The 24,089-nt window shown below is 28.7% G+C and overlaps 1 protein-coding gene across 4 annotated transcripts in view; it reads left to right on the plus strand.

The window, feature by feature from the left end:
- Positions 1 to 23,785, plus strand: part of LOC117170364 (neprilysin-2-like) — an 85,823-nt gene extending 62,038 nt beyond the window's left edge. For 3 of the 4 annotated variants that reach the window (XM_033357111.1, XM_033357113.1, XM_033357115.1), the window contains exon 10: positions 8,987 to 10,395. In XM_033357111.1, coding sequence (XP_033213002.1) covers positions 8,987 to 9,325 — 339 coding nt within the window. In that variant the 3' untranslated portion in view covers positions 9,326 to 10,395. Of the gene's footprint in view, positions 1 to 8,986; positions 10,396 to 17,385; positions 17,678 to 17,760; positions 18,012 to 20,361 lie in introns of those variants that run through there. The other variant, XM_033357112.1, reaches the window with a different exon arrangement.
- Positions 23,786 to 24,089: the final 304 nt, after the last annotated feature.

Genomic DNA, 24,089 nt, shown 5'->3' on the forward strand with positions numbered 1-24,089 from the left:
ATACATTTATAGACAGAAACAAATAGTTTTTTCTTCTAGTCTTGTTTTAATTATATTTAAAATAATGCTTTAAGAAGAGACGTTACCATCCATCAATATTTTTTTATTTTATGAACAAATGGTATAAACAAATGCACATTTTAATGGGTTTTAGGCGCAAATAAATCAATTTTTTATCCAATCTTGTTACAAGTATATTGAAAATAATGTTTTCTACAAGAAATTTGCAATACAAGAATATTTGTTCATTTTATAAACAAATTATATAAACCATTGCATATTTTGGGTTTTTTAGGGAAAAGCAATCGTTTTTTCTTCTGGTCTTGCTGAAATTATATTTGCAGTGATATTTTGTAAAAAAAATGTTGCTCTTTCTTAATATCTGTTTATTTTATCAACAAATTATATGAATAAATTCACATATAAGGCGTTTTTGAGCGAAAAGAAATCGTTCTTTCTTCTGATTTTGTTGAAATTATATGGCCAAAGATGTTCTACAGAAAAATGCTACCAAGCATCGTGAGTCATTTACTCTATAAAAAAATTCTATAAACAAATTTACATTTAGGCGCTTATAAGCGGAAAAATAATTTTCTTTCTTTTAGCCTTATTGAAATTATGTTGGCAATGTTTTTACATGAACTACGGTCGAACAATAGTATATATAAAATTGGCAACTTAATTTCCACAAGGTCAGAAGAAAAAATGATTTCTTTTTGCTTAAAAAAGGCCAAAATGTACATTTGTTTATGTAATTTGTTTCTCCAGTGAAGAAATATTAATTCATAACAATACTTCTTCAGAAAACATCATTGGCAATAAAATTCCATGAAGATCAGAATAAAAAAGACTTTTCGCTTAAAGATGCCTAAGATGTGCATTTTTTTATATAATTTGTTTATAAATTGAACATATATTTATGGTTGATAAAATGTTATCAGAAACCCTTTCTGATTTTGTAATTACAACAAGACCAGAAGAAAAACGATTTGTTTTTCCCTGTAAATGTCTGCAATGTACATTTGTATATATAATTAGTTAATAAAACTCAATCTTAAATTTTAATGGCCAACTATCATCCTAACAATGAAAGCAAGCAATTCCACAACAGAAATATACTTTAAAGACGAATATTCTCTACTTTCGATTATTCTTTAATACAATTTGTTTATAGCAATCGATTTTACAAGATAACCATTTTATCCTCTCTTATCCATTTGTGTACTGAATCCAAGTAACACCAAGTATAAAACAAATTTTGTCTAGGATATAAAAAATTAAATGTCAAAAATAGACTCTTTCGCTGTCTGAATTAACATAAATATTAAACAAATTTAAAAAAATTTAAACCCACCAGTTTCTGAAAAATTTAGTCCTTAGATTTAAAAATATCTAAAATGTACAATTTATTTATTTACAATTTCACATAGAACTCTTTTCATCATTTTATATATTTATATTGAGTAATTTGTATCTATTCAGTTGTTAAGAAATTACAAATTAAAAGCCGTGCGCGGCAACTCGTCGTACAATATTGCAAATCGGGTTGCGGCACACACATTTTAATTTTTTTACACATGAATAAATAAAAAATACGTTAATATATACTTGTGCAAAAATGTAGAAAAGTTTTGAGTTCCTTGTGAAATTGTGAATAAGTGTAAAGAAAAAAAATTTTCTTTGACAATGCAAATTGCCATCTATCTTTTTTAATCTCCTCTTTCAGAAAAATAAATGCGTTCAAAAAAATTATATTTAGAAGTTCCGCAAGCTTCGTATACTTTAACACGTATTTTCCATAAGAAAGCAAGCCGCTTTTGTCAATTTTATTCAGAATCGTCAATATTAGGCGTGTCGAGTTGAACCTGGAAACTTTTTTACATAATTAGCTATATAATACGAATGAGAAATTAATTTTTGAAATTCATCCTCATAAATCTGTTATATAGGGTCCCAAACAAATAAATAGTGAAAAATAATAAGTGAATAATAATTGGGTATATTGGGAGTTACTCGCGCTAACTACCTATTATATTTCTGAAGTTTTTTTTTAGTAGTGAATACTGTTTGTAGTAGATAAAATATAACTTTAAACTGATAATTTAATGTTTAAAGAAATTGTTTGAACAATTTATTATTTTTAATATGCATTTTATCCTAGAATAAAGTTAGGAAGTTATGGTTTTATCTGCATTTTCAACTGATTTTCAACTTTTCAGTTAGAGCGAGAAACGTCCAGTGCCAGGCCAAAAATTGGTGGTGCCCTAAGTCACTTTTCATTTTATGTCTTGACGCTCAAAATTTTTTTTGCCATTTTTAATTTGAATGTTATATTATAACTACCCCACTTCAATTTTTTAATTTTAAGAATATTTAATTCAATGTGAATTGATTTCAAATTTATCATTGTATATTCATGTCGAAATTTCAATACGTATTTACTTTTTGTGGGTTATATAAGTCCTGGAAGATTGATAATATGAGTAAGATCAATAGTTTTATCTAAAATAACTTTAACCCTCAAAACCTAGAACGGGTTCCAGGACCCGGAAGTTTTTTTTTCACAGTGCTTTTTTTCCACAAAGTGTTATCATTTTTACAAAATATTTATTATATGCAATTAATTTTCAAACCTATTTTTACAATATTTCTTTTTCCGAGACTCTGGGCTATAATTAAAAGAAAATTAAATGGAGGAAAGTCTATTCAAACCGGAGATATTTCAGTTTGAAGTTTGCTTGAGTCTGCTGGACCCGATCTAGGCGGAACGGAAAATTTCGAGGTTCTAGCACTTGAGGGTTAAATATACATATAAAAATGAATTGGAATTGTAGTCCAAAATATTCATTTTGTTAGTTATAAAAGAAGATATTACTTTTTTGTCTTTTTCTCACTATTAAAATTAAAATTTTGAAAAGTGAAATAATTTTTTAAAATATTAAAATATTTGGCAGAAAATAACATTTTTTGGTCAAAAATCATATTTTTGAGTTGAAAGCTCTACATTCATGAACACAATTCATAGTTTTTGTTACAAGTTAACTCTTTTGTTAAAAAATTATATATTTGGGTAGAAAATTAAACTTCTGTAGATCATTAGTCTTATTGGCTTCAAAATTCAACAATTTTATTGAAAATTAATGTATCTTCTTGAAAATTCGTCTTTTTTGATAGGCTATTGAGCTTCTTATTTAGTTCTTATTCAGTACATATTTAGGATCTCGTAAGATTTCATAATGTTTCACGGAATTTCAGGAATTTTAACCATTCTTTTCAAGATTTGAAGGATTTTTTCCCGATTTGACAGTATTATAAGGGATTTTGAAGGTTTCAAGCGATTTTAAGGATTTTTGCAGACTAGTATTGAGTTATTAAAACAGAAAATAAAAATAATCAACCTGATTTTCAATTCTCTAAAAATAATATTTAAATACAGTTTAATAGGAATATTAGAAATCTGTGAAAATCATATTAATTAATATAAAATACTTCTGCTTATGGGCACTATTTTGAACTTAACTTTAACTTTTATCAATTTTTCATTTTTAATTAATTATAAAGATATCAAATATTGAATACTTTTAACTCTTACATTAATTGTTGCTAGAAAATTTTCTTAAATAAGAAAAAATGTTTTTACTATAAAATATCTGCTACCCGTACGACTGCATTGAGGCGCGGGTATATTTTCCCAGACTGCCTATGTCTAGGACTTCCTGTAATATCAGTGCGCTATTTTTCACTTTAGGAATTTAAAAAAATTCTTTTGAACCGAAATGAAAAAAATCACAACTTTTCTACAATCGTGGACTGAATTTGGCTTCTTACTTAAATTTTGTATAGTAATTACAGAACTCTTTTTCCTAGACTATTATCGAGAATTGTAAGACACGTTTGCATTTGGTATTGAAAAGTTTGAAATCTGATATTAAGGCGCTTCCTCAGGCTAGAATTTTAGTCCATGTGTATTATACATATACGTTTTTCTCCTACAATTATGAATTTTATGATTTCATATTTTAACCACATAATACAAAGGTCTAAATGCAAAATCCAACAGAGAGTTTTTTTTCGAAAAATGGTCTTGTTGTTGCTTTTTTTCAATTGATTAAAAATATTATGCATTTTATGCGCCTGGGAATGAGCAAATCGCAACCGTGAGTGTATCCATGGTGAGAGGAATATCGGGGCGGCCCAATTTTGAGTGAAACAGCAGGAGGTCCAGAGTGTTATTTTTTCAAAGATACGGTTCAGAGAAATAAAAAATGATTTAAATATTAAGGAATTTAATTTTAATATTCTGCATTAGGTTCATTACCTAACGAGAAGACGATTAAAAGAAAATAGAAGAAAATCGGTTAATCTGTTCAATTTCTGATGGCAGTTTTGGCAATTTTGCATTCACTTTAAGATTGCACTCATTATTTACCACATTGAGCGGGTTCCTAATTTTTTATTTTTTATTGAATTGTGAATTATACCAGGAAATTTATGCAGGTGATGCAGCGCCAGAAATTGGAGTTTATTTTATTTTCAAGTTATAAACTTGAAAGGTATGCAATTCACAAACTTTTCTTAAGCAATTCCTTTTCCAGAATTTTCAATTGAAAACTCTGCAACCATAGACATTCATCATTTTTCCATTTTTTTAAAAATCTTTATTTGTTTCAAATACAACTGTTTACGTAACAATAAATGCGTTGTTGATCAGAATTTATGAACTATTTTTCTTCAAAATTCATATTTTATGGTTCAATTTCATTGTTTTTCTTTCGAAACATTAAAATATTATTCACAGAATCGAAGAAGCCTACTTTTTCTAGGTGGGGACAGAGCCATAAAATTTCATAATATTAAATGGAACAATGTTGACACTTGGTACTATGTTAACATTTTACATACATTATAAATATATAAATAACAATCCATAGTAAATCATGAATAATAATGAATAATATATGCAGGTATAAAATTGATATTGCCAAACGTTTTACAAAACTTTCAATGATTTTACAATCAATGATTTCAGAAAGATTTCACAAAGATTTCAAAATTTCTGTAAAGATATTTCACAAAGATATCCTATAGATTTCAAAGATTGCACAAAGACTTTAATAATTTTCCAATTATTTTAAAAATTTCTCAAATATTACAATATATTAAAAAACATTTTAAATTTGTAGGAAACAAATAAATATTTAAAAAATTATATATTTATACAAATTAAGTAATTTAAATACCTTTTTCGTGTAACTAATTAATGAAATTACTTCATTAATATAAATATATAATTGTTTAAATATCACAAAATATGAATTTTGAAGCAAAATCGTTCATTAATTCTGAACATCATCCTATTAATTCTAGAGCAAGCAGTTGTATTTGAAACAAATAAAGATTCAAGAAAAAAGATAGAAAAATGATGAATGTCTGTGATTGCAGAGTTTTCAATTGAAAGTTCTGGAAAAGGAATTGCTCAAGAAAAGGCTCTGAAAGGCATACCCTTCAAGTATAAACGTTGAAAATAAAATCAATAGAAATTTCATACTTTTCTGATTCAAAATTTTCTTATGCTTGGTGCAGCATCTTTTTTAGCAATTTTTGTCGTAGAATCTAAGAAGAGAGAAGAAAGGTCTATTTTCTTTCGAAAATATTTTGATCACATCCTTCGTGTGTACGGGTCATATTTCTTACTTACTTGCATTTAATTTTGTCTTTCGATAAAGACTATACTAAATCATCCGCCATTAATGATCATCTCTTACAATCTCTAAAATTAAGCAAAACATGGTCAAGTGCATTTCATTGCCTGCATCAATTACCTGATATAAGTTACAAAAGAATGAAAAAAAAAGATTCAGAAAATCAGTCAGTATGGCCAATAATGAGTGTACGCACAATCAATCTCAAAACTTGCCTATGTTTGAAATGATTGATAAAATCGACAAAAAAAGATCTAAAGAATTCCTGAAAATAAAATCAAGAATCTAACGAAAAAATCTGGAAAACCACCAAAAAATTTCCCCATTGGAATCTGAAAAAAAGGAACACCTCTCCCCCTCCTTTCCCCCTAAAAAAGAAAAAAAGAAAATTATTCATCTTTACTTTGGACGAAAATAAAAAGGAGGAAAGATAAATGAGAAGGCAACCAACCAAATCCCCTTCCTTCTCTTTTTTATTTCTTTCGTCCTCCTTATTCTCACCATTATCAAATCCCAATAAAACACATTAAAAAAAATGTAATAATCACCAACGTTTCGGCACTTATACAGCGCCCTTGTCAAAGCAAAAAAATATATAAAATAATATAAAATAAAAATAAAAATAAATTGAAATAAAATAAAACAAAAATAAGATAAAATGGAAATAAAAAAAGTAAAAATAAAATAAAGAAAAATAAATAAAAAGTAAATAAATAAAATAAAATCAAAATAAAATCGAAATAAAATAAAATAAAAATAAAATTTGTTGCCAGCAGGAACAGCACACCTGCGACGATTTCATTTTATTTTTGTTTTATTTATTTTTTTTTCATTTTATTTTATTTTTTTATTTCTATTTTATTTCATTTTATTTTTATTTTTTAATATTTAATATTTTTCTTTTGCCTTGATAAGGGTGCTGTATGAGTGCCGAAACGTTGGTGATTATTACATATTTTTTTAAAATGTTTTTTATTGGGATTTGATAATGGTGGGAATAAAGAGGACGAAAGAAATAAAAAAGAGAAGGAAGGGGTTTGGTTGGTTGCCTTCTCATTTTTCTTTCCTCCTTTTTATTTTCGTCCAAAGTAAAGATGAATAGTTTTCTTTTCTCCTCTTTTTGTTTAGGGTTAGGAGGGGGAGAGGTGTTCCTTTTTTCAGATTCCAATTGGAACATTTTGTAGTGGTTGTCCAAATTTGGTCGTTAGATTATTGATTTTATTTTCAGGAATTTTTTTCATCAATTTGATTATTGGACGTTAAAAAGGGATTTTACATTGGATTGTTTTCCTATTTAAATATCCTAAATTTAAAAAAAGATCTAATTATAATTTCTGTATATCTTGATGGAAGCTTCTAACCAGGCATTAGAAAAAATAAGTCAGGTTGAAGTTGTTTATTGAACAGTAGTTATTTAGTGGTTTAGTTTTTTCTTTCTTTTTAGAGAATAGTTACAATTCTGATTTAATCCTTATGATTAAGGCCTATTTTTTATTCTTCGAACGAGTCTCTAAATTTCTATTGAGGTTGATCTTATAAAAAAAATAATTTAGAAATGATTCAGGTATTACATATACTTTTTTGGATTTTATGAATCATTAAAAAAATTGGCGAATTTTTAGATTGATTTTACGTATTGTACATCCTTAAAGTGAATGAAAATTTACCAAAATTCTCAATAGAAATTGAACTAATTAACCGATTTTTTTCTATTCTTTTTAAACATCTCGTCGTTATGTAATTAACCTAATGTAGACTATTAAAATTAAATTCCTTAATATTTTAATTATTTTTTATTTCTCTGGATCGGATTCAATTTTTGACAATAGGAAGGTTGAGGGAGGCATGACAGACACTCAGTCTCCATTCTAGATGTATCCTGTTTACAGTTTTTACAGCATCGCCAAAAAAAATAATACTTTGGTCCTCCCGTTAAATTCCTGGGCTAATTCTGCACTTTTTACGGGAAATTTTGTTCACGTTCATGTGTAATTGAAAAGTTCTGGACAAGAAGGCGACAGGCGCTCGAGAACGAGTAAAAGTATTGTCCAGGCTGTGACGTCAGGTATCAAAAGTGAAATTCAAAATTTGAAAAAAAACCAAAAGTATAGTTAGATAGCTTTTGAAAAATGAACCAGAGTCTCCATTTACAGTTTTTCTCTCGGTCTGCAAATTTTCCAGTAAATAAATAAAAACTGCCTTTTTTTAAATTGAAAAAACCATGTTTTTTCACATTCAACTCGCCGTAAGTAATTCGTTTATCAACTAATTAACAAATTTCTTTTTGAATTTTATTCGTGGCACTCTAGCGGAGGCTACAGTGTCCAAAAAGGGTCAAAAGTTAATTTCTAATCGTTTCTTTTTTAATTCTAACGAAAAACCACGTTTTTAGACTTTCACATTAAAAAAGTGAGCGAAGAAGTTTGAGCTACGACAAACTTCAAGCGAACAAATTTTCCACCAATGTAGTGGCCAACTCTTTGGAAAATATCAATTTGATTTGATTTTTAGTTCCATAATTACAGCGAGTTACTTACGAACTCGTGACGCGACACCACAGGATTTTTCAGGGGTCGCCGCCTGAAGCCTGAAACATTGTCCTTGCCCATCCTTTATTTTGTCCACTCGCTTGCACTAGTCGGCGTTCCGGCGGCGTCCCCTGGAAAATCCTATGGTGTCGCGTCGCGAGCTCGTAATAAACTCGTCGTAATTATGGAAAAAAAATCAAATCGAATTGAGATTTTCCAAAAAGTTGGCCAATACATTGGCGGAAAATTCGTTCACTTGAAGTTTGTCGTAGCTCAAACTTCCTCGCTCACTTTTTTAACGTGAAAGTCTAAAAACGGGGTTTTTTATTCGGATTAAAAAAGAAACGAGTAGAAATTAACTTTTGACCCTTTTTGGACACTGTAGCCTCCGCTAGAGTGTCACGAATAAAACTCAAAAAGAAATTTGTTAATTAGTTGATAAACGAATTACTTACGGCGAGTTGAATATGAAAAAACATAATTTTTTCAATTAAAAATGTAAGTTTTTATTTATTTACTGGAAAATTTGCAGCCCGAGAGAAAAACTGTAAATGGATACTCAGGTTCATTTTTCAAGAGCTATCTAACTATATTTTTTGTTTTTTCAAATTTCGAATTTCACTCTTGATACCTGACGTCACAGTCTGGACAATACTTTTACTCGTTCTCGAGCGCCTGTCGCCTTTTGTCCAGAACTCCTCAATTCATGAATTTATGTATTTGTAAATCATACTATAAATGTGGAACTTTTTTCAGTTGAATGGTGTTAACACGCAAGGAGAAAACATTGCAGACAACGGAGGAATAAAAGAATCGTATCTCGCTTATCAAGAGTGGGTAAAACGAAATGGTCCCGAGCCAAAGTTGCCTGGACTAGATTACACTCCATCGCAACTTTTCTGGATCAGTGCAGCTCAAACGTGGTGTAGCAAATACAGGCCAGAAACACTTAAACTTCGCATCACAACTGGAGTTCACAGTCCAGGAGAATTTAGGGTCCAAGGCCCATTTTCTAACAGGCCCGAATTTTCCAAAGACTTTAAGTGCTCCGTCGGGAACACAATGAATCCTGAGAACAAGTGTTCCGTATGGTAAATCCATTCTCGATACGAAAATGTATCTAATAAGGATTTCTCTAATTGCAGAACTCCAGACATAAAAAATTGTCTTCGAATCTAAAAATTCCGTCTCTGCGCGCCTTGGAGGATCGTTTTTAAACTGCAAAACTCCTCGACAAATATTTTTAAAAAAATTTAATTATTCTTGTGATGTAATTCATGTAATTCATGAAATTCAGAGGCGACGGTGAGATGTTTAGTTATTGTAAGATTAAGAAAAACGATATATACTAATATACATATTTTTGTATTCAGTTCGCCTCTGAATTCATCTCTCGCGTATCGGGACTTCATTGTGTACATCTTTTCACGGTATTTCAGGAAGCATATAAATGAGCGTTGTAAATAGAAACAAGAAAGTTAAAGAATTTATTAAGCAAAGCAATGGTGGTTTCACAAAAAAATTGTACGTTGTGTATTTGGAATTTTTTAGAAAAATATCCAGCGATCGTCGATCATCTTCAACTACAATTAATGATTGGAGCCGATAATTGATTAACTTATTTTTGCAAACAATTTTTTCAAATATAAAGGAAAGAAAACCATTTAATCGTCAATTGAATTCCATCCGTTTAACGTGTGGATTAGGAATTTTTAATTATAAAGTTATACACCTGACGTAATGTTTTTAAAGGTAATTTAACTTTTCTAAGTGAATAAGCCATTTTAACTGTTTGTATGTGGAATTCAACTTTACTGAGCGTTGTCGATATTATTAAAATAGTTCCCGTTTGAAAGTACTTAGACAATGTAGTATTATTAATCGTTATATGTGTTTACTCGAGGACGTACATACAGGGTGTACTAAAAGAAATTACCTCACCTTTTCTTATAAGAAAATACCATGCTCGAATTTTTTCTACGGAAATGTTCGTATATACTTTCTAAGACAAGATTTCTTATGTAAAATCTTGAGGAGAAAATTAGCTTCAACGGACAAAGAGATTCAGGAAGATGTCGAGTACGGTGTCTCCATAATTGTTGTAATTAATAATTTTTTCAAAATAAATGTTCTTGAAAAGCAATATTTCCAGGAAACTAAAACTATTCTCATCATTGTTTTATATGTGTCTATAACAATAATTTAAGAACCAGGGTAATCGGTACAATAATTGGCGGAATTTTTCCAGTTTAAAAATTAAAAAAAAAAACACTATAAGTGAATATAAATAAACTCTATTTGTATCACTCTAGTGACACAGGTGGACGGTAAATTTTAACAATTTAATTTTTTCCGAAATAAGATCATCTCCATCGCTCCACTGGGAATCGAACCACAGAACAGAACCACAGATTGATGATAACCATCTCTGATGGTAAAACAGATTCCTTTAAATTTATTTGGATAATACATTTTATAAAGATTTAAAATAATAAGTTGAAGTTTAAAAGCCGTAGATAATTTATATTTTAAGAAATTTACAGTGAAGACAAAAAACGCAATGATTGGTCACTAAAATGTGGTGAAATACCGTGATTGGTCACCTCGATAGGCCCTATCAGTTTATAGATCACTGATTTAAAATCACAATGATTAGCTACTAAATTGTATAATTATTGGCCAGAGTCAAAAAGTGTTTTTGGAATATTTTCCACTTATTATTCGTAAAACAAAGTGAAAATGAATTTTATAAAAAGTTTATACAATTTAAAATTAATTTTGAAATAATTTTGACAAAGATATTAGTCATTTGATTTAAAAATATTGTGCTTCATTAAAAAAAAAAACTTAATTAAAACCAACTTTTCTATAGTTAAATATATCGTAAATAATACAAAATGGAAATATTTTTTAACAAGTGGACCCTCCTAACTTCAACAGATTTTTGTTTAAATTCCTTGCTCATTTAGAATCATCGGTTTTAATTACTCTTGAATTTAAAAACATTGCACTCCTGAACTATATATCAGCATTTTTATTTCTGAGAATTATTTTATCTTCTCTTTTTCTTCTTTTCTTAATCAAATATTTTAATTAGGTGGCCAGTCATTGAGGGGTGGCCCAAAATTGTACCTAATACCTTACTTGTTAAATTTAGACTTCCAATCCTTAATCCGATTCCTCGTGTGAGTATGCCTTCATCAAGGTTATAAGAAAACTGGACTGTATGTTAAATAATTAATTGCATTATTTAAATGTATTTTCAAAAAGTAAGAGAGCAGCTTATTATTATTTTATGCTTCTATTTTTTAATTATATCATTGCGAGTGTTTTGAAAATTGCGAGAAGCTTGAAATCAATGTTTTTTAAATTCTGAATTAAAAAACAATAGAAAATTAATATTTAATATTCCAAATTTTATATTCTCTCTCAATGGAAGAAAACAATTGAAACTCGGTAATGTAGATAACGTTTTGAAGGAAGTAAATTAACATAAACACTCTTTTATATTTTCCACTATTAAAATAAAATATCATGCCCAGCTTCAATATTCATCATGCTGATATAAAGTTATTGTCTAAAATCGCTTGTAAAATCAGCAGCTTAAAATAATTTTTAATAATGATATGACTTAGATGCTTTTCTACACATGAAATGTTTAGCTGCAAATAAATTTTAAAGCATCGTATTTGTGTTTCCTGTTATTTATGCGAAGGGAAAGCTATTTCTTTTACAAAATTTTTCCTTAAATAATTGTCTTTTCTACCAAAATTTCGAATGTTCCAGGTGTAACCTATGAATTACATGAATTACATTAAAAAAAATATTTAAATGTTAAAGACTCTGGAAAGTGATCGTTCATAAACTACGTTAACAATTTATTCTGTCCCCTCTTGTTGACAACGAAAGTGTTGCACCCTCCCCTCATCACACATTAAATTAATGTAGCACAACATACTATCGAATCATACGAAAAAAGATTTTCATGGAAAAAGAGTAATAATGGAGGAACAAATTCTTGAAAATAAAATTAGTTATAATAACATTAAATTTTTAACAAAGAATATAATTTTTCTAAATGAAAAGACGAGATATGATAAAAATGCATGAATTTTTTATCAAACAGTTGAATTTTTAACAAACTAGTTTAACTTTCAACCAAATAGTTGAATTCCTAAATGACAAGGATTAAATTGTAACTACCTAATTGAATCTTCAATTAAAAAGATGTATTATCCAGCAAAAAGCTTAACGTTTTACTAAAAAATATGGGTTTTCAACAAAATACATCAATCTTCGACGAAATTGTTGATTTGTAAAGCCATAAGGACGAATTATCTATAAAACGGTTGAATCTTCAACACAAAATATGATTTTTCAATAAAAAGAGTTCATTTTACACCGAAAAGTTTAATTTGCGTAAAAATAGTTTAATTTTCAACTAAATAGTTCAATTTAAACGAAAAATATGAATAAACCAAACCAGATTAATTTAGAACTAAACAGTATTATTATAAACCGAAAAGGATGAATTTTCAACCAGAAAGATTTATTTTAGACGAAAAAATACAAAGTTATAATAAAATTCATGATTTTGAAACTAGAAAAGATCAATTTTCAATCAAAAATATCAGTTTTTAACCACGAATAAAGTAGTTACATTCTTGGTTAAAATATGAATTCTGAAAAAAAGAAAAATTTTCAAATAAAATCGTTACACTGTTTACAAGAGATGAATTTTCAAAAATTGAGTTCGATGCAATAGATGATTTTTAACCCGGAAGATTAATTGTATAAAAATTGATATTTAAATTTTCAACCAAGGAGGTAAATCTTAGAAAATATGAATTTTCAACAAATTGGTTTCATTTTCAACTAAGTAGTTCGAATTTCAACTTGAAAAGATTAATTTTTAACCAAATATTTAAATATTTTACCAAAAAGAGGAAATTTCCACCAAGGAGATTAATACTCTAAAAAATACAACTTTTTAACAACAAAAAATAATTTTCAAAAAAAAAAAAAGTTTTAACGAAAAAGTTAATTTTTGAACGAAATAATTTAATTTTCTACCAAATGGTTGAATCCTAAAGGAACCTCGATTAATTTAGACCCAAGCAATGGCATTTTCAAACAAAAAGTATGCATTTGTATTCAAGAAGATTCAATTTAAAAACAAAAAAATCAATTTCTAACAAACAGTCATATTTTTAAAATAAAAGATAAATTTTTGAATAAAATAATGAATAACGATTAATAGACAAAACCAATAACATTTTAAATTATTAAAATCATGAATAGTTCTGTGAAAAAGATTACTGTCATATTAAAAGACATAAATTTTACAAAAAAAACATTAAGTTTTAATAAATTTGTTCAAGTTTAAAACAAAAAGACAAATTCTCTACAAAAAAGGTTAAATTTTTAACCCAAAAATGTTCTTTTTAACAAAAAAAATTAACTTTCTACCAAAACGATCGATTTTGATAAAAATAGTTGAATTAAAAAAAAAAATTTTATTTCCAACTGAATAGTCTTAATTTTTTGCCAAATTAATTAATACTTAACGAAACTAGATCAATTTAGACCGTAACCGTTTCATTTTTAATCCAAATGGATGAAATTTCAATTAAGAAGATTAATTTTCGACCAAAATAAAAAATTTAGAACAAAACACATAACTTTTCAACTAGAAAAGAACAATTTTCAAATAAAAATATCAATTTCGAAATAAAAATGGAATCCGTGTCTTGTTAGTTATAAGAATTAATTTTCAAACGAATAAAAAACGAATGGCAACAGTTTAACTAAAATTATGAATCTAATGAACAAATTTTGCAACAAAATATTTTAACCAAAAATATGAGTTTTTGACCCGAAAGATTAATTTCTAAAAATGGAATCGGTAATTTCTCAATCAGGGATATGAATTTACAATTTAACAAAAGAATTTTTAACAGAGTATTCCAAGTTTTAACGAAGTATCTGATATTCTGACCAAAAAATATGACTTTTCTAACAAAATAGATGCATTTTCAACACCATAATAAAATGTTTAACCAAACAATAAAATTTCTAACCAAGCGAGAGGAATTGCGCACAAAAAATATGAAAGTAGACTTTTTAACCAAATAAGTAGTTGATTTTTATATTTTGGTTTTATCAATTTATTTCGCATCAAAGAGAAAAGAAGAGAAAGACTATGATTCTCAAAGCCAGCCCTGGTATCGACTGTAGTTTTTAGCGTACCCCCCCCCCCCTCCCTTAAATGGATAACTAAGTTTATGGACGAATCCTAAATCAGTCATATCTGTAGTTCTACATTTAGAAAAAACGTTTCAGAAGCATTAGCTCGGGAATTATTTATGGTCCTATTCGAAAATTTATTTACCATCAGGAAAGTTTCTGATTTGGATTCATTATGAAGTGAGGAGTAAATGTGTAATCCAGTGAAAGTTTTTTCGTTGTGTTAAACATTTGGTTTAATCAAATGTTTTGATTGAATCAAACAATTACTTGATCGGACTTTATTGGAAAATGGACCAGGAACTTTGATTTTAATATTAAGAATATTATTTATCCACTCGAATCAAGTTCAGATAATTTAGGCTCAAATAATTTCGATCCACCCACTCTTGATACGCCAGGAACAATTTTTTTTATATATACAGTCAAATCTGGATTTAGTGTAAATTTTGGGTTAACGGTTACCACGAGTCATGGAACTGTTTTTTTGGCCTATTTCTCTTTCTATTTTATCACGCCTGAGTGAACACAGCGCACATCCCCGCAACTCTTCTCACCCATCCCCGCGGAGCTGCGTCAATTCTCAGAAATACTAAATCTAGATCCAACTGTATTATTTGAGTTTCTTTCTCTTTGATTGTTGACCACATTTTTAATGTGTTATAAAATTGGGAATTGCGAACACATTTTAAATAAGTTTAGGCTTGTTTCTTTTCTGAAGTTCATATTGTATTTTTTATGTCTTGTTATAACAAAATCCAGTAGAAACACTCTTATCAAAATTAAAATTTTGTAGCATTTTTATCGCATAATCCCAATTAAGTACATTCAATCACAAAATTCTTCATTCGAATAATATTAATTTCTTATCTACCCATTTCTCCTTATTAAACTGAATATATATTGAACATTTTGAAACGTGAGTAATTTTAAATCCAGTCGCATTCGAGGTCTGTAATTTTCGAAGAAATATTATTTGATTGAGATTTAAAGGCTCTTACAATTTAATAGACTCAAGAATACTGTTCTGGATTGAAGAATGACAATATTTTTTAATTTCTGGTCTGCGATCAGAAACCCAGTTCTGATTTGTTCTCAGGTTTCTGGTATTTTATGAAGGATAATTTGGACCCTAAAATATCATCAAGAGGTGCAAGATTATTTGAAGATAATCCAGGATTAGTTTCAGCTTCTTATGCAATTCTACAATTCTTGTCCCGAGAAGAAATTCATCAAGATAAGCGATTTTCTTGTTAAATATTTTTCTTATATCCAAGTAACATTTTAATATAGTAACCTCATTCATAATGCTTTAATTAATAGTCAGCTTAATTTAACAATACAATTTTAAAATCAAGGGCTATCAAATCATAATTAAACTGGTCAGTATTTTAGATAGGGTGAAACAATTTTACCGGATTTTTAAAATTCCGAATGTGGAAAAAATGCAGGAAAAATAATTATCGTAACAAAAAAATCCGAAATAAATGAAAATTCACGAAAGAAAATAAAACTACTGAAAATGTTTTTCCCTACATTTCAAAACCCTTAGATTCATATTCCTGAAATTGACTAATTTTGAAATGAATAGATATGAAAAATTGCAGAAATTTCAAATTTCCGAAAATAGTAAATTGCCAAATTTTCAAATTCCCGAAAATAGTAATTTGCCAAATTTTCAAATTCCCATCGAAAAATTGATAGTTGTTTCAGGTATTTGAAAATTCGGTAATTAAACATTTTCGGGAATTTTAAATTAAGAAATATAAAATCACGAAAATTGGCTATTTTCGGGAATGTCAAATGTCAGGAATTTTTATTATTCGAAAAACCTTTTTCTTTTTTTTAAGGTTTAGTAAATTTCTAATTATAAATACAGGAATTATTTATAAGACATCAAATTTTAGATTATTTATTTCTGGCTACTCCTTTAAGACTTCTAATTATTAATCACTATTTCCAAAATCTTTTGTTTTTCAATTTTCAAACTCCAACTTGAAAAAAGATGCATCTTTTTGAATTCGCAAAAAATATTTTTCGAATTATTGTTAAGTTTAAGTTTTTAATTAAAGAAAATGTCTTAGGAGTTAGATATACGGCTTCATCAGATGAATTGGATATAATAATAATTTTTTATTTCCAACCAAAGGGCAACAAGAAATGAAAAAAGTGATTGTATCGCATTATAGAACCTCCGGTTTCAATTTAAAACTGAATTATTTCTTGGATGTTCAAAATTTATTTAAAGTTCTGGATCAAAGAACCGGTTATAACCACTTATATTAATCAATTGTAATAATAATTTGATAATTACATTTCCAAATTCTATATCAATTCAAAGTTTTTTTAGAATTATTTTGGAGCTGTGTCTTGAATTTATTGAACAATTTGAAAGGCCGAGAGAAGTTTTTCCCCCAAAAATATAATGTTTGCATTTTTCTCGTGTAAATTGAAAAATATCGCAAAGAACAACAAACATTTTTTTATATAACTTTTTTGGCTGTGCAAACTTTTATCCTAATATTTGTTCAGATTTTCATTATTTCCTAGAAAAAAGTAGAAAATTTAATTGTGAGAAAAAAGAATTTCCCTTGCTGCAATAGTTTTTTATAGCAAGCATAAAACATAAAAAAGCATTCTAATAAAAGTAATTTAATTTTATGATTGAATTTGTTATTAAATATAAAATTGATTCTTTCATTCATTATTTTGAAATTGCTTTTTTCTAAATTTATTTTTCACTTTGTAACAACAATTTTAGTAAAATCGAATCGAATATTATCTCATTATCGTTTATTACTTCGGACTTTAGATTTAATATTTGTACTATGCTCCCCTCATTCATTCCATGATCGTCTATTTTTTGAGACCATTAATTGTCTTTGATGCTCTTTACATATTATTTTTAGGTTGATTGGATGGATGAAAAAACACGGGAAAGTGCTATGAAGAAAGCTGAGACTATGGAGACTCACATTGCTTATCCGGATGAACTTCTTGACAACAAGAAGCTTGAAGAATTTTTCGAAAGATTGGAAATACTCCAGGATGATTATCTTCAATCACTTTTAAACCTGTCGCTTTTCGAGACGGATTATTTCTTTAGTGAATTAAGGAAACCTGTAAACAAATCGGAATGGTTGTCCCACGGCATGCCAGCTATTGTTAACGCCTTCTATTCTCCAATCGAAAACAGCATTGGTAGGTCAATTTCTACGGAAGATAAAAAACATGTCTTTAAAATTCTATATTTTATAATAAAAATTTGTGAACATATTTTGAAGATTTCCCTGCTGGAATTCTACAAGGCGCTTTCTTCGACAAAGATAGACCCCGATACATGAATTACGGTGCGATTGGTTTCATTATTGGACATGAAATCACTCACGGTTTTGATGACCAGGGTCGTCAATATGATACAGATGGTAACCTCGTTGAGTGGTGGGAACCAGAAACTAAAAAGAAGTTTCTTGTCAAAACTAACTGCATTATAGAACAGTATGAAAATTATACTGTAGAAGAAGTGGGAGTAAACGTAAGTGGGATGTTGTACCCTTATAGAAGTAGAAAGATTGAAAAAGATAGAAATTGGGCGATAGGAAAAGATAGAACTATTCTATCTCCTTTAATGGTTCACTTTGCATCCCTTAAATGTTAACTTTCCCTATCCGCAATCTTAAGAAAATTCTAACAGCCTATTCTCTACTTTTCTTGAACGAGGACTCCTATCTTTTTCTATCCCTTGGCCTATCTGTCTTTAACGAATTTCAATATTTTTTAACTCTTTGCTTATTATTCATAATCAAGGACCCTTATCTTTTTCTTTGCTTCATTCTATATCTTAAATATAAATTTTAATATTTGTCTATCTCTTTTTCTATTATCCGCGATAGAGTACTATTATCATTTGTTATCCTTAAAAACTCGAGAAACCATAGAAAAATGAACACATTTGTTCAAGAAATTAATTTTACGTTGACGACGTACCAGAAAGACAACATGACATTCATGTTTATATATATACACACACTTCAAATTAATTTCCGTACGTTAGTAAAAAACTGTGTCAATGCAGGAAAATCGGTTTGCCAGGCCTCTACTTATAGGTACAAAGATTAATTTCACATGATGGTTACTTTTACCGTCAGCTGCCTATTGGCAGAACATTCAGGTTCACGTGGATAGATAGAGCATAGGATGAGATAGGAAAAAAGAGATGGAAAAAGATAGACTTCAGATTATTGTTGACTTTGTTTTTGTGAGGAATCCCAAAATATGGAATGAACAGATGATCATATATTAACTTACATTTAATACTAGACTGCTGAAGGCTGATGACCTTCTCATATAAAACATTAACCAACTAGGACTCTCGGTTCCACTTCTATCAGCACACTTCCCCTCCATTGAATAAAGTTTGATGTAACTGTCGTTATAACCAGACTCTCTACCGTACGACGGCTATCTACTTAATTTGAATATGATTTCGACACGCAAAATAAAGTTTGAGCATACAGGCGGTAGTTCGCTGTACACTTTAAACAATGAATTATAAAAACAATAAACTCGGAATAGACTGAAATTTTGATTGACGAAGACGTGCACCAAGTAAAGGTAAATGTCAAGTTTTAGGCGATAAATGGAGACTGGATGTTTGGGCTAATAGAGAGGTGCATGATCTTGAGATAAGAAAAGTACAAGAAACTACGCATATAAGAAAGCTAGAAAGCTCCCTCTGGAACACTTCAAATCATACAATAAGTATCTTGCGAACATGGTGAAAAAGTAATTTTACTAGGAGATTTGAATGGATCGGTTCGCGTTCAAGGTCAGGGTAAAGAAAGGGTGCCAGCTAATTTTGGGAATGAAAGAACAAATAATATTAGATAAAAGGTATTTTGCTTATACTTAGAAAAATGCTTATTTATTAGAAACACTTAGTTAAGGAATAAAATGATCCACATGTGCACCTAGTGTAGCAACCGTATAATTGACTTTGTTCTTGCGGATGAAAGAACAAGAGAGCTAGCAAAATATACAAGAGGCATGATGGGTTCCGAATGCAATACTGATCATAACCTTCTAGGCTCCAAAATAAACATAGTTCAGGGATGAAGAAAAAAAAAGAGAACACAAAACGAGATTCAAGACTGAGAATTTCCAGAAGCCGAAAGTACGAATAGATTTTCAGAATAAGATAAACAAACGCATAAATAAAGCAACTTGAAACACACTAATAGACAATAAAAATATAGAGGGCGCATCGACTATGATCGAGTGTGTCATTGTAAGCAGTGCGACTGAAGTGTGTGGTACTGCGGTTGTAGGAAGAATCTCTGGTGATGCATGATGAATTAATGAAATCCAGACAGCTGCTAGAGAAAAGAAAAAAGAAAAAAACAAGCAGAACATTTTTTAAACGACTTTACAAGAAGCAAAATACTGGTTTATTAATGGAATTTGGATGGATGTAAAACTGCAGAGTTTGTCAGAATGAGAAATAACATGGGTGTAATGCTATTCTGTTACAGACGGGATACTAGACGCTTTAAAAAAATTATTAGGAGATTAAGTAATAGGTATAGGTTATAGGTTAGAGATATAATTGAGAATTTAAAAAAAAAAGCGAGGCTGCAAAGGAAAAAGAGAGTACTGAGACGCTCATCTTGATAGTAAGATTGAGTATTTAGAAAGATTCAGAAATCTATTTCGATCAAAATTAGCGAAACAATACGATTATAAAATTATGAACAACAAAATTCTCTAGGGTTTTCCTAAATAAGAACATACGTGATTCAAATTAAAGATTTGTAATTTTATAATAATTAGTTTGATCATTTTGATGAAATTCTAAATTACACTACTTATTATTAAATTTTTTTAAGCTGAACGGTATCAACACGCAAGGAGAGAACATCGCTGACAACGGTGGTATAAAAGAAGCATACATGGCCTATCAAGACTGGGTGAAACGAAATGTTCCAGAACCAAAATTACCTGGATTAAATTATTCACCTTTACAGCTTTTTTGGATAAGTGCAGCTCAAACTTGGTGCAGCAAAAATAGACCAGAGAGTTTAAAATTAAGCATCACAACCGGAGTTCACAGTCCAGGCGAATTCAGAGTCCGGGGTCCATTTTCCAATTCGCCAGCATTTGCAAAAGACTTCAATTGCTCCGTGGGTTCCAGAATGAATCCAAAAAATAAATGTTCTGTATGGTAATTTTTCCTCTGAAGAAGATGTTCTGCAAGGACTTTTTTCTATCTTAAAATGACCTTTTTAGAACTTTTTAAAAGGAAGGGGTCTTAGGAACTGGGAAATTATGTTTTTGCACAATGATGCACAGTGTGCGTGAATTTTTGTATGTGAACTTTACGCATTAATTTTATTGAGATTGGTGAGAACTGAATTTTCCACAAAGAAAAACGTTTGGTTGATATAAAAGATGTACAATATTTTAATGAATCCACGCTAAGCAATCAAAAATTTAATTTTAATAACAACAACAAAATTCTGTTGCTTTTATACAGCAATACATTTTTATGATATCAAAAGCAAGTGGCGTAGTCAGGGATTAAAGTGTCAAAGCTATAAAACAAGATTATAACACACCAAAGAATTAATTACATATCCTCCCACTAAAAAAAAGTTTTTTGTTTAAAGATGATATTCAGAGGTTCCGTAATCCACGAAACACGTATTTCCCATAAGAAAAGAAGACGTTTTAGAAAATGTCAAATATGAATAAAAATTTATTCGTTTATTATCAGCCTCATTACTCTGCTTTATAGGGTTCCAAAAAATCCGATAAGTGAAACATTGGGTTTCGCAAGTTTTTGGCACTAATTATATTTTTTGCGGCTTTTCAAAATACAAATTTTTTCTAATGCATAAAATACTACTTTATACTGATAATTAGAATTTCGCATTAATTTTTGGAACAATTTAATTTTTTTTATCAAGTTCCTCTCACAAGATATTTGAAAAGGCGCGGCTTTTCTGAAATTTTAAACTTATTTTCAGCGGTACATTTGGAACGAGACAATAATCAATGAAATTAAACACAACAGATTTTCCAAAACAATTTACCATTATTTATAATTATGTTCTCTCAGAATAATGTTTGAAAGTTCAAGATTTTTCTGAAATTTTCAAATTTTTGCAAAATTTTTTAATTAGAGTGAGGTATAAGAACTAATAGAATTAACACAAATAATTGTTTAAGCAGTTTATCATTGATTATAACTATCTTCTTTTAGATATTCAGAAATTTTCTTCCAATTTCTTTACTTTGCTTTGTCTTTTTGGTTATAAACGTATAAGAAATGAATACGGGAGCGAATAAGTTCTTAAACAATTCCTTTCTTTTTTGTTATTGAATTTGTCTAAAATAAAATATATATTGAAAATATTCTTCAAATTTTCTATACAAATAGTATTAAATATTAATTTTCCATGAGAGCCTTTTTGTTTAAATTAATAATTATTATTATAATTATTTGCGTGTGCCCGCATAAAAAGGCTCCTTGCTTCTAGTATGTAAGGTATTCTCGTTTTTCTAAGTGATGGACGAAATTATTATTTTTGGAATTAGGTGGGTATTATTAAGAAGCTTTTGGCTTTCAATAACATTAAATTCTTTTTTCTCGAAAAGCGGTTTTTCCAAGTTCCAACTTCAAAAATGCTCGGCGACTCGTTTTCCAAACTAAGCGGTTCGTCATATGCTTAAAATTGCGGGAATTTATCCGGCCACAGATTTTGTATTTAACTTCATACCGACTTTAAGGGCCCTTTTTATGCGGACGCCCACATTTTTTACTGACTCAAAAGTTAAAAAAAGCTAAAAAATTCTGAGAAGATAGTTATAAACCATAATAAGTGTTTAAACATATATGTTTTTAATGCGCATTATTTATTATCTCACCAAATAAAAGGTGGACAAGAAGTGAAATTTTTTAGAAGAAACCGCAATTGTCTATCATTTTTATAAGAGAAGATATTTATAGACAATAATGCTTTGTTTGAAAAATTATGTTTGTTAAATTTCTATAAATATAACCTCTTTCTAAATCAAATCTTGATAAAAAGTTAAAAATTTCAGAAAACCGCAACTATATAGCATTGCTATAGGAAAATATAGGTATAAGCAATAGTAATTTGTTTAAACAGTTCCACGTTTGTTGAAGTTCTTAAATTATTGCAACGTTGTCGGCTAAAAGTAGACAAATTTTTTGAACAATAATGTTGGTTTAATTTAATATTAGGTCATTTAATTTTCGGATACCCTTTTTTGTCCTTCTTTCCTAAGGTTTTACCACAACCGAAAACAATTTCTGGCTACGCTGCTGCGCAACCAAACATTTTTCTTAGGCGAAATTATTTTAAATTAATAAGATTTTTAACAGAATGGTCCAGTCCTTTTAAATCGTGAATTTTCCCTGATTTTGGTCTAAATGAGCAAGCCAAGTTTTTATAAAATGAGCAAGAATAAATGAAATTAGTGAACTCATCCATGACACACCAATCCATTAGTGGAATAGGAGAAATTACGATTATTAATTATTACGATAAAATACTTATGATAGGGGTTATTATTCTCTAAATGTTTAATTCTTAATCCGTCGTTTCGAAAAGAAAAAATAATGATCTTACTTTAATTGTTTTTATGTTTGTACATTAACATTTAGAGAGTGTGCTCTTTGTGATAAAAAAATATATATCATGTTGAAGTACTTGAATTTAGATAATTCTTAGTAATTTTAAAAGCGTTATTAAAAAAGGCGTTGGTGCTGAAACTATCTGGTCTTTTCGTTTCAGAAAACATTATTCTCGGATCTAATCTCGAAAAGAATTATAATTCTGTGAAAATAATTATTTTCACTAAAGTGAACAATGCTAAAACTGGCTTTTTTAAGCAAAAAATTGAGGATACAGTTTTATAGATTGAAAAAAAATTATAATTAAAAAAGGATTCCTCATTGTAAAACTATAGTAGAAATCTTTGTATGTGTTTAGAAAATTAATGTGAGATCTGCTGGTTAAATGTTTTTCGAGACGTCAATCCAAATATGTGTATGAATTTATTGATTAAAAGCCTATATTTATCAACTAATGTGTAATTTAATAACAGTCGATTGTTTTAAAATAAATTGTAAACTTGTTTATTATTAAACAATCCAGACAAATTTTAGCAGAAATAGCCAGAAGAACATCAGCAATATATACCTTAACTATTAAAATAAATACTATAGAATGTACAATCGATCTTTAACTTTTATAGAAGAATTTATAAATGTTCTTTATATTTGATTTTGAAGTATTAATTTTATAAAATGTTCATGTTTATATTTGAAAATGAAAAATATACTAATTACATCTAGTAGGATTTTCTAAACTTTTTCTTCGAATTTTCATACACGCTCCCCCCAATTTGTAATAATCTATAACAAAAATAAATGAGTTTAAAAAAAAGTATGTTTGGAGATTTTGCAAGTCATATGTCGTTTAATGCGCCGTATATCCCATTAGATCCGAAAATTCTTACACTGTTAATTTTTTTAATTTTTCGAATTTTATGTACCGGAGGTGCCAAAGAACAGCAAAAAAATGCT

The sequence above is a fragment of the Belonocnema kinseyi genome, chromosome 3 (assembly GCF_010883055.1).
Source record: "Belonocnema kinseyi isolate 2016_QV_RU_SX_M_011 chromosome 3, B_treatae_v1, whole genome shotgun sequence".
NCBI classification, from domain to species: domain Eukaryota; kingdom Metazoa; phylum Arthropoda; class Insecta; order Hymenoptera; family Cynipidae; genus Belonocnema; species Belonocnema kinseyi.